Source organism: Gobius niger (assembly GCF_951799975.1).
Source record: "Gobius niger genome assembly, chromosome: 13".
Lineage (NCBI taxonomy): Eukaryota > Metazoa > Chordata > Actinopteri > Gobiiformes > Gobiidae > Gobius > Gobius niger.
In genome coordinates this window covers 15757394-15769477 of record NC_136864.1, presented here as the reverse complement: position 1 = coordinate 15769477, position 12084 = coordinate 15757394, and the positions used below count along the sequence as shown (strand labels likewise).

Sequence of the window (12084 nt, the reverse complement as noted above, 5' to 3'; positions counted from 1 at the left end):
GATGGATTCTAACCAGAAAGACAAGTGGCCAAGACAAATAAAGTTCATACGTATCCAAGTGTGAACAGCCAGAACAAAACAGTGGTGCCCCTCTATTTGAGATTTTCGGGAAAATTCTGAAAAAGAACTTTGGTAAAGTCATTAGCTATACTTGTTATGTAGCAGCTATTTTCGTCTGAAGTAAAACATTAACCTAGAATTCTGTTTTATCCATGCAAACATATGCCATACATATTTTGAGACGCCATTGTGCATATTAAATTTCAAAGAATGCAGATTGCATACTAATCTTTATTAAATATTAATGCAGAGCCCAGCGATAACCCTTCACCGCCCCCTCCTCCTCTGTATCACTGCTTCTCTCCCTCCTCTCTCTCTTCTCTCGATGTGCGCTGCCTCAGAGTGTCCTGGGGTGGTGTGCGTCGCTTCTCATCACTTTACGTAGCGGCTGTTGCTGCACCTGCGGGCGCGCAGAGAGAGGAGGCACCCGCAAAAAAAGGAAAAGAAAAGCGGGGAGGACACTAAAGGAAAAGCAGATCAAGTATTGGACCGAGAGGCGAGGGTGTTGAAGCTCAGCGCACCATGGCCTCAAAGGATACTACAGCGACAGCAGCGGGGTTCTCCAGCGTCAGCCGGGAGATCACAGGTAAACTTCAGCTCGAGTTTGGCGGAAGTGTGCGTGAAGCCCGCGAGTTAACGCTCCATGCAGACCCGTTAAGCAGATGGAGTTGCGCGTTGTTGTTTCTTCTCGTCTGAGTGTTTAAATGTCTAATTCTGTAAATAAAATAAAGTCTTCCTTTAGGCTGAAACAAAATGGATGTAGGCTACAAAGCGCTGATTGTAAATCCCCATTGATATCGCAGTGTGTTGACTTTGGATTTGATCTGCACATTCATCATAAGCTGCGCTCCTGTAAGCTGTCAGAGTTATTTGAAGTGCACGTGTGGCTTTGCAGTGTAGCCCATTCATTACCAGATTTTCTTTGTGCGATTGCGGAGGAGATGCGTGGGTTTCGTTTTTGCACCATTGGATACAGTCACGGAAAACCAAGTTGGTGCCGCAGAAGTGCATGTGGCTACTAATGATCTCGAAGCAGTTAAATCCCTGTTTACAGCAGCTCATCCTGGCCAGGTCGCCGTCTGTCTGGCTCTGCGATAACAGCCAAAAAGCATTATGCCATTAACACACCTGCCACTCCAACACCAGGGGGGTGGGGGGGGGTGGGGGGGGGTATTTTGGGAAGAATGAAGTGAGAAGATCCATCAAACTGTCAAAAAAAGGCAATGTGGGATTTGAGATCAAATGGGTCTGGAAATAAGCAATTTACGGCCGCGCCTGACCTCTTGTGCCACTGGTAACCCCTTTGAGAGCAGATGCCAAGGTCAAGTTCTTACCCAGATTAACGTCAATAGCTTTCTGTTTGCTAAGATCCTTTCTAGAGGTGTGTAATCTCCTCTCCCTCCTTGCGAGACCATGCTTGTGAGAAGGAGGGCCTTCGTTTAGGTCCATATCGTGTGAAAAAAAGCATTGTGCAAGAATTTTGTGGTGACAAGGCACAATGGGGCGTATGTGACACAGCATGATGCACCACGCGTCTCCATCTGCTGGATTCCAAGAGTGCATATTCAGTACAAGTGCCCTCTTAGACAAAAACAGCTTGAACATGTTATGGCTGCTTTCAATATATCCGATCAGGTGGCCAATAATATTGTACGTGTGAAGAGACATCTGCTTAATGTACGGGCCCATATGCAAACAAGCTGTGGTGAGCTGAACTATAATGTGTATCTTCTCCTCATGTAAGTCTGCTGTCCCTGATTCACCACTGTTCCCTCCTTGTCCACTCCAGACAGCCCCACACGATACAAGACCCGGGGTTATCTAGCCAGCTATCTCAATTTACCCTTTGTGTAACTCGCTGGAAACATTTCTTGCCAATTTTCTGACTCCTTAACACAAGTGTGAAGAGAAATCATGCTAAGAGGTCCCATGAGGGAGGAGATTCTCCGTTTACCTGCCTGTGACCATAATGTTTTGCTCGACTGGTGAATGTTGACATTGTATTCGAAGGTTGGAATGCGCTTGTGCTCTTTAATTGGTTAAGACCCCCTGCTCGCTTCGCTGGTTCATTAGTTCAAGTGGGGCCCCCAAAGATTGCCGGTGCCGGATCCTGTGGCTGGTCCCATTGAAATGAGAGGAGCTGCATCTCCGCCTCTTTCTCAGTCTAAAAATAGCACCAGATATGAGTCCTTTTCTGCTGGAGGTTGTCCAGATTGAGTGTGCGTTGAGTGTGCACACTTGTCCTTTTTGTTTGGGCTTGTTGGTCGTCTGACTGTTCACTTCTGTTATTGTTCTTTAATAATTGAATGAGGAAACCTATAAAACGTAGAAGTTAATTGTTTCTGCAAAACCAGTGCAAGTGTACTGCTGGTGAACTATCTCAAGGTTTTGAATGCAAATTACAGCAAAGTACATCATGCACCCCGCTCCGGTAATTTTTATTTTACTTCACTTTGCATATAGTTGATATAGCATACTATGTATCCATTCTCTGGACCAAGCAATCTGGCTTTTGACTCTACTTGATTTGGTGTTTTATGTTTGTTAACAAATGCTAACAAACTTGAAAACAAATGTATCTGCTGTATTTACTTGCAGCATGTATTTTGCTCCAGCACCAAGTCTGGACGAGTGTGAGAGTTGCAGCAGGAAGGGCTTATGATGTAAATGCTTTGCCAAATCAAAATGCAAATCACTGCACACAAGAAGGCAGATGATTTGCTGTGGTGACCCGAAAAGGAAAGACGTTCCAACTGAACACCCTTTTGCTGTACACTGTATTCTTCATATGGTCTCCTTCCACTTTGTTATGCCTTTGCTTGGCCAAACGTGGCCAATGTTAAAATTTATGGATTCCTCCCCTGTAAAAGCTTTTTACGGGGCGTCTAAGTGCATCTCAGGGCAGGGCTTTCATTCAGTTATGTGTTTTCATTATATAATTAGCTTTTCTGCTTTATCTTGATTTTTTTTTTGTACTCTTCCCAGAGAGCATCAGGAAGGTGCTGGACAAGCAGCCCATTAAATTTGTGCGAGCCATCAAACAGGACACAAGGAGCGGCAAGTCGGAGGACAGGATCCTGGTGAGATGCACGATGGACTGCACATTTACATATCGTTTTTTTTTTTTTTTTTTTTTACCACATTCTGAAATCTAGATCAGTTAAGTCACATTTGATCAATATTTTATAATTTATGAGTGGTTATATATATGATGTAGGCTTCAACATGCACAAGACCAGGCTAAATTCTCAGTCCTTGTTACACAGTCACCTCCAGGTTTATGTTTGAGTGGGTGGGAAATTACAGTTCTAATTGAAGGCGCCATTGGAAGCCTCAGATCTCTTGGACAGACGTGGCTGAAAATCTGGCTTAAGACAGATGCAGTCCAGATCAGAGTGAAGTGGACACTGTGCCATGGCCTACTGCGTCCATCGGAGACTTTATTAGAAGTGGCAGGATGGCCCTAATGCCAACGGCAAGACTTTCGACTGCGTTGGTGTGTGCTGGAGAGCCCGCAAAGATGCAAGAGCAAAGGCATTTTTATATTTTTATTATTGCATCTATTCCCTTTGAAGGGACCTGCCTTTAGTGGGGCACCAGAGGGTGAGTGGGCAGCCTTGTGATGTGTTCAAGGAGCTTACGTGCGCACGGGGACGCTGCTGTTAGGGAGAAATTGTCAATTAGTCAGCTCTATTACCAGTCAATCGGTTTCCAAATGCGACAGCCAGCTCATTTCCTCCTCTGAAGTATCCGAGAAGTACTAGATAAGCGAATCGGAGCTATTAATCAGTCATTTGTCTCTCTATCTCTATTCTCCATCCTGCCATCTCCTCCCATTGACAAGAGTGCACAGAGATTTTTAGTGAGATGTAGACATGACGAAAAGATGTTCACAAAAGATTGGCTTTTTGATTTGCGGTGGGAGTTACAGGAAAGTTCAAGATTGCCCCAATGTCCAGTTATAGTTGTATTGTTTATTTTATTCTGCATATTTAATAACTTATGTATTACGGATTTTTGCCTTCCCCTTGTCTTTGGATCCCTTTGTTTCTCCTCCTTTATCTATCTATCTTAGTTATTCTCTCCATCCTCACCTCCTTGTTGTCTCGAGTACTGAGCTCTACTTTTTATCACTATTCAATTAGGCTGCATTTTCGATTTTTACATTTACTATCTAAACAGGCGTTCACTGTACCAAATAATTGCAAGGAAATGTGTGCCGTCAAGGTCTTCATGCTCAAAAAAGTCTTTCACTTTATATTTGTTTGAAGTTTGATATAGAGGAGATGAGAGCATTTTCTTAGTAGCTTGTGAAAGCAGATGTGCTTGGACTCGAACGTGATAATAATGATTATGTCCTATATAGTTATAGCGCTTTTCTGCACTTCACATATTCATTCACTACATACTCAGTGGTAAACTGGGGTAGGTTGCCAATCCGCGCCATCGGCCCCTCCGAGGCCCATCAACCACTCTCTTCTCTCCCCACATACAAACATAGACAAGTTGGTTGAAGTGTCTTACCTAGGGAGCCTGGATTCGAGCTGCCAACCTTCTGGTTATAAGAAAGACGCCCCGCTCTACCATATGAGCTCCTACATATCTGGGTTTTCAGTGTCCTTTCTTTTGTAGGATACATGAATAATTTTCCAAAAACTTTTTTATAGGTGCAAAATTATTTATAGTGTAAAAGCCCATAGGAAACACACTTAAAATAGAAGGCTCCACATCAGATTTTAAATTGTAAATTGTTTCAGACAGAAAAAATATGTGCAGTGTCTATCTAATTATAAAACATTTTTATCAATCATGAACTCGCAGGCTAGTTGTTTACATCAGCATATTGACAGTAGTGCTTGAAAAACTCATCCCTGTGAGTTACACGGGTGTTACACAGATGTTAAGAAAGTTGGGAATGAGTGTGGCCTATTTGGGGACTATTTTAGCCATACTGTAGTAACCCTTTTCTAGCTTTTCTGTAGTCATGGCTGCACATCAAAGTAACTGTGCTATTATGGCTTATTAATTTGGGAAAACAATATCCAATCACAATTTTTCAAACAAGAATTATGATTGTGATTAAAGATGAATTTGAAAATCTTAAACAATACCTGAATTGCATGATTTTCTTTTGTCTTAACAGTTGTTTTCTTTTTACATTTACACATTTTTGGACCATTTTCAAACAACTGAGCTACAAGACAGTCCTTTAACTGCACTTTTCTGTTTGAGTTACATCTTTCTTTATGTACTCTTTCCACCTCTGCTTTATCTCACCCGTTGTTTTTCCTCTGGAGATGCTGGTATCCAGCTGTCTGTGTGTATGACTGTACCAGCCATCACGCTGCGACTCAGGCACAGGGCACAATCCCCCTTCTCCACTCAGACAGACACAGAGGACTCGGCATGACATCCCAACACCACCGGGGGCAGCGTGGATACAATCAACACACTTTCATATGTAGTAGGCATGTAAAAGGCAATACATAGTACAGTTTGACATGTTGGGAAGCTGCAGTATCTCACAGCACAAATGGTTGAAGCCGGCCCGAGCAGTCACTATTAGATCACCCCATTAGAAGATTAGACGCAACTCGGAAAACAAAGCCATCTTCAAAGGCGGAGGGGAGCGAGAGTGGGAGGGTAGGGTGCACTTGGGGAGGGAGGGCACCCCACTAGAGGAAAGACACAACAAGGAGAAGTATGGGTGGGGGAGGAGAGCTGTTGTGATGCCCCAGTTGCTGTTTGGCTCTTGTCTTGCGCCACTTACTTAACCTGATCAGTGGCTGCGTTTTCCCCTCTGTTGACTTTGCACTTGCCTCACTCCTATAGCTAATAATGGGTCTATTAGAGTTGGAGTCTGCCAGTGACTGACAGTGCTGAGTGTGCTTGGACACTTGATTTTCCCCGGTCGTGTGATGGTGCGGCTCTCGGGATTCATGAAGCGTGTGGGATTTGTCGTTATAAGTGGGCACTGGTTTTGAATCTGGGCAGGCTCTGTGCAAGTGTGCAAGTATGAATATGGATTATCTATAATTAACATCTTTATGATATATGGCCAAGTAGCTGGTCGCCTCAGCTCTACCTCTAAATCCTGTGACCAGCAGAAACTCTCGGGAGGGATGTTGTGTATTGTTTTATCTCGCCATAACAGTCTTATTTTTAGAATGTATTTTTTTAAATATCAAATTTTCTACATAAAGGCCAAAATTATATAGTTTGTGGACTCATGAGTTTGCTTGGTTAACAAAAAAAAAACCTTCACTTTCTGAGGCTATGCTAGAAAAGGAGAAAATTCTAACTACATACATTGGCTTTGAATATACAGTATTATCTTACAACATTTCTATCATACACTAGGTTTATGGTGACCATGAACAGGGTTCTGTTGATGGCTCTTCTCACTCTTAAATGTCCTTTAGGGTCCATTTTATTCTTTACTTCTTGATATAATGTTGGAAATCAATGTGTTTTTCATCATACTTTAGTTTAAAGAAAATAGAAAAATATATTATTGGGAATCTTGCATTAACTAGTTGATTTTAAAGAGACATGCAAAATCACCTTTTGTTGTATTTCTCTTCATTCACACAGTTTTGAGTAATTCTGCTTACTTTGGTTGTTTCCTCTGCTAATGGGCTCAAACTGCATGTATAAATCCCATTATCTAACATCACATTAGTTCTGAGCAGTTCTCCACTCAAAGTGTGTTCATCCACATTGTTTGTAGAAACTGAATGGTTGTTTTACCATTACCACTGCTGCCTGCAGAGGGAGCTCTGGGTGAAATTCTGACCTGCCTTTGTCTCTGTGTTTCAGTGTCACCATTTGTCCTTACATAGACATTATATCAAATTATAAAATTAAGCATTAAGTAAATGAATTTAGAGTAGCTCAGATGACAGCTGTGCTTTGGACAGTAAAAGTGAAGTACAAAGCTCTTGCAGACGACTGGAGGCAGCGTCTTACAGTATCATACACCCACACTGTTCATCACTCTCTTGTGTAATGGTGAGCACTGCCGCTGCATCTGCCATGGTTTCCTCTCATGTCTCTCTCTCTCTCTCTCTCTCTGCTTCTTTCACCATGCAGTCATTTGATTGGGTTTCTCCTTTGGAGTGAGTGTAGAGGCTTTAATTAGGAGGGCTCTTTCTTTGATTATCTTGGTTTGCCCATAGCAGACTGTGTAAAGTGTGGCAACTGACCTTCTCCTTGCCCCACGAGATACACCGGTGAATGTGGTGCCTTTCAACTCTGCCAATACGCCCTGATGCCTCGTGGCTTGTCTTTCTCTATTCATTTCCGCTCTTTCTTTGGATCTTACGGTGCCCACCTCTTTCCTTTCCTTTTTGCTTGTCATTTTCTCCCTCATCACACATTCTCCCACATTTGTTTTGATCATTTATTTACGCATTTCTAGCTCCCATCCCATTTGCGCGCTCACTGCCACTTTGCAGCCTCTTCTCGCTGTCACATGTCTTTCATGACCCTGAGACCTCTCCCTCTCTTCCTATTATCCCCTGTATGTCGCTCGCCCTCTTCTTTGCCTCTTTAGAATTTCATTCTGCAATCTTTTTCATTTGGTGGCTTTGGCTTTTATTACAGAATTTTATAACAAGATATGTTTTTAAGTTTGGCGTTTGTTCCCCTCATTTGGCTGCATCTTTTTGGCTCCGATGTGTGCACTCTCTCTTTCTTTTTGTACCATCCATTTTTGGGCCACTTTTAAAGCAGGTCCTTGGGGCATGTGAGCTTCAGCCTCTCTCACGTTATGCTTGAGCCAGAGATGGACTATTTGGATTCTTTCTCAAAGCAAAACTAGGTAAACGTAAACGTAAAGGATATTAGAGTGGACAGATTCATATTAATTTTACGTTATTGATTCTATTGGAATGTGATCAAGTTCGCAATGTTTAGTCTTAGTCTTAGTGGTAAGTATATTTTTAGACTTTGTAAAACTGGGTTGACTTATACAAACGTGATGGGACTTCAAGGTGTGTATACAACTGAACAAACAAGGTGTTAGTTACAACTTTATTCAATGTAATGAAATAATAATAATAATAATAATAATAATAATAATAACAATTATACATATATATACACATCAATGTTTCATAGATACTCACATAGCTGTTTCTTTGGCTACTGCATGTAGTAAACGCTGTTGTGCTACCCTCTACTTTATTTATTTTTAATTTGTCATGTTTAGCACTCAGAAGATTTGAAAACGCACACCCGTGGGCCACATCCGGCCCGAGAGATGATTTAATCAGGCCCCTGACTTGTAGAGCACAGATTCCTGAGTATGTCCATTCCTGTGCGGAGTTATGATTTTTTAAAGGAATATCCAGAATGCTCACTGCAGCCACTAGGGGGCAAAAGAAAGGATAAAAGAAAGGAGAGAATTCCAGAAGTGTAGAAAAAGTAGATTTAACCATAGGATCTGTCAACCATTGTTCTTTATGATTGGATAATTGCCAACACAAAAACAGCTTTTCCATGATGTCGCTAACTTTCAACACTGTTTTTGACCCTGTAACGTCAAAACTTAAAACTTTAACTAAACCTTGTGTAAAACCAGGCTAAACATTAGAATTAAGTTATCAAGACAGGCAGCTGCAGTTCTGTAAATCTCTGGAATAGTGACATTGCTGGGTTCCCTTTAGTTACTTTCTTTATTGATGTTACATGAGTGAATATTGTAGCTGTGATAAATTTGCAGCATTGTGTGGTGCGCTGTCCTAATTTTTGTTTGAAGTATCCTCGCCTCGCCGCCTGACAGCTTATGATTAATATAAGCCGTTGCCCTCCACCCTGATACCACACGCACTCATAGAAATGCATTATTTGTTTTCAAGCTGCTGCGCAGAACTCCCCATGTGTGCCCGAGGTCTGCACGGGGCTTTGAACTCCTCTGCTTTTGACACTGTGCCACCGGAGGATCCAAGGGCACCTCCTGAAACCCCCCCAGCCCCCTTACCGCCCCCATCCCATCACCTGTTCTGTGGTTGACCGCTACATACACTACACACTTTGGAAGATGTCAGAAAATGGTGTCCTTGGATCATACCAGTTATGTGCACTTTGTTGTAGGTCTTTTCATTGATCGTTGGCCAGAATGTTGCAGGAGAAAAAGTTAGAGCCCCAATTAGCTTTTATCTGGGGCAGAAGTCTTTGTTGCTATTTTTTGTACTATATATCTGCTTGCAATTACTGTCCTGTGGATGCTACACAGCCATATTTTCACTTTTAATGTTATTATTAGGGCTTTGTTTATTGTTTCTTCTGTTCCTGGTGCATACAAATAGTACACTAGAGATAAAACACAAATACAGGGAACATTTTTTTTTACTAATGCACTGTAAGTAGGTCCTCTCTTTGTGATTTTGTTTCTTATTATTGCCCAAATGCCTAGTTTGAATTTGTGGGTGAAAATTGCCTTCATTTATTGCAGTTCTTTTAGATATATTGAATGTTCTGCTTCTTCTTGTATAAAACATTGACATTGTTGTGATGGTGATGTCTTTTCAGTGAAAATTGGCTTATTAATGTAGAAATTATATTTTTGCTTAGAAATGTGAACATTTCCTTTCTAAGAATGCACTGAAGTTGGAAGTAAAACACTTTCTGGGTCATTGATCACCTCTAGAGATGTCACAATAGTTTGTAAATGATATTTTAAGCCCGTAGAAACCCAATGCAAAAGGCCTTTAGCAGAAGATCAAACGGACAGAGCCTTTGCATTATTGATGTTTCTTTTACATGACGAGGCCTCGGCAGGTTACAAAAGAAAAGATTCTGAACTTTATGATACATTTTTTCCCTTACTACTGCCTTAAGGTCTTTTCAAACTCTTTTTAATGTTATTTAATGGAGTTTTCAAACTCAAATAGACTGTCTATTGTCAATCTTAACAAGTTCTTCATCTGTACATCAGTTTTTGCAGTGGCAGATGTTGTTCCCAGGCCAACACTTGATCTGTTGAGCAATCTAGCTCAAGGATGAATACCCTCTTTATTGAGCAGCAAAGCACAAATAATTCACAATTGTGGCCTTAGTCTCACAAAAGGAACAAAATCCAGCCTGATTCTGCCAAGGGTTGTTTCAGCGTTATCTGTGTTGTGGGTTTGAGTTTGCTAAACGTTGCTCCGTGCCCTTTACCCCATCACACTTTGCTATCCTGTCTGATATAAAGGAATATTAAGTTGAAGGCCAAAAATAGATAATTCATTCTTGTCTTTTCACTCAAATCACATCACAGACAATCCTGACTTTTGTCCTTGTCCTGTTAACAGTAAAAGGGCAATTTCACACTAATACATTTCACATTAGTGAAACTGAATGGTCTGTCTCTGACTGCATCTCAAAGGATTGCAGATGTCATTGTCAAGTAAATCTGGGTGCACCCATGCCCAAAGTAGCGTTTACTAATTACAGTGGAAGAGGAATGAATTTACTTCTGCAGAGCTTTATTCAGGAACAAACTTATTTAACCACATGTTACCAACTCACATTGTTCATGGCCTTTTACCCTTTCCTAAAAATGTGTCTTTCTCTTGAGTTATCTTGCTAAAATGCTTGCTTTCTAACATATAAAGCAACAAACCATTGCCAGTGAAATTCATCTCCTAATTTGAACAATATCCAATGTTCACAAAGTCTGGATGGCTCAGTGCCCCTGTTTTTGTTGGATTATTGTCATCGCTCGCACTGTGGTCCTCTTCGTCTCATTGGTGGCCTGTTAAGAAACTCCAGGACGCACGGCTGATGTGTGCGGTCAACTTTGCTCGGAGTCAGTGTGGTATGGCGTAAAGGAATCTGAAGACTCTATTATCGCCAGGGAAATCTTTGCTCTCCTTGCCTTCTCTCTCGATTTCTCTCACTCTCCATCACCATCCGTCTTCTTTGTGTGTTTCGTCTTCTTTCTTCCCCTCGCTGCCACTCAGCGGGGCGCCATTAGCCATTCAGCGCAGAGAGACCTTGAGGAATTGAAAGCGACAGAGCAGAAAAAGAATAGAAAAACTGCAATGGGAAGGGAGACAGGGGAGTTTGGGAGGAAGCGGCGTGAGTGGAGGAGGGTGTGAGGGCAGCGCCAGTGTCAGAGCGAGGTGTTACCAAAGAAGGCAGGACCCACCGTGGCACTCTAGTGCGGCCCGATGGAAGAGATTGAAGGATTAGGAATCGAAGATGGAGCAAAATGAGCAGATTTCCATGGAGATGAAAGCAGAGGAGCTGGAATGACAGGAGACAAGCTGGGAATTATTATGGACTATCCAGGAATAGGGTTTAAGCGGGAGGGCTGAGAAAGAGCAACGGGGAGAGAGAGGCCAAGATCTAGACAAAGGCTATAGAAGGTGAACAGATGCACTTTGTATGTAGCGAGTATGCTAATTGCAGCTTAGTGATTTATGAATGGGATTAATTGCACAGGCAGCCTCTCGCAGAGATATTCACTGTTTCCATCTGAGTCCAACACATTTTTAAATGAGGTATTTTTGGCCACATGAAGTGTCTTCTCTTTGTTTCCCAATTCCCCTTTGTTGGGTTCACGTTCACATGTGAGGCATAATTCATCTCCACAGAGTCAGAAGCCAAGTCTATGTATACTTTATGTGCAAAGGCAAAGTCTCAATTACAAAAGGGTAAGGACATGTAATTTGTTTGTAGATTCCCTGAACATTTAAGAATAATAAAAATTGTAAAATAAAAAATAATACAAATATGATTATACTGTACTTATTTGAATGACAAATCCTTAAACCATCGAAGCATTTGTCCATCTCTGAGGATCCGCTCTGAACCTTGTTCTTCAGTGAATAATCGTGATTTCAATTACGGCCTGCTTCTATTGCACATTCTATAATTATGCTGTCGATGTGTTTTGAGCAACAATAGAAAGAGTGTTCGTTTTCTCTTGACCTGAGCTATTCTCAGTCTCCAACAGTTTCCTGCCAGGTCCAGGCAATTTTTCTGAAGAATCTTTAAAACTGCTATTTACAATGCTGTCAGAAGACCTTGAAT

At 41.7% G+C, this 12084-nt stretch overlaps 2 protein-coding genes across 3 annotated transcripts in view; both read left to right on the top strand.

The window, feature by feature from the left end:
• Nucleotides 1-12084, top strand: part of cdh24b (cadherin 24, type 2b) — a 206492-nt gene that overhangs the window by 182587 nt on the left and 11821 nt on the right. The window lies entirely within an intron of this gene.
• carmil3 (capping protein regulator and myosin 1 linker 3) overlaps nt 403-12084 on the top strand; it is a 63952-nt gene continuing 52270 nt past the window's right edge. For both annotated transcript variants that reach the window (XM_079568831.1, XM_079568832.1), the window contains exons 1-2: nt 403-646; nt 3046-3140. In XM_079568831.1, coding sequence (XP_079424957.1) covers nt 583-646; nt 3046-3140 — 159 coding nt within the window. In that variant the 5' untranslated portion in view covers nt 403-582. The remainder of the gene's footprint in view (nt 647-3045; nt 3141-12084) is intronic.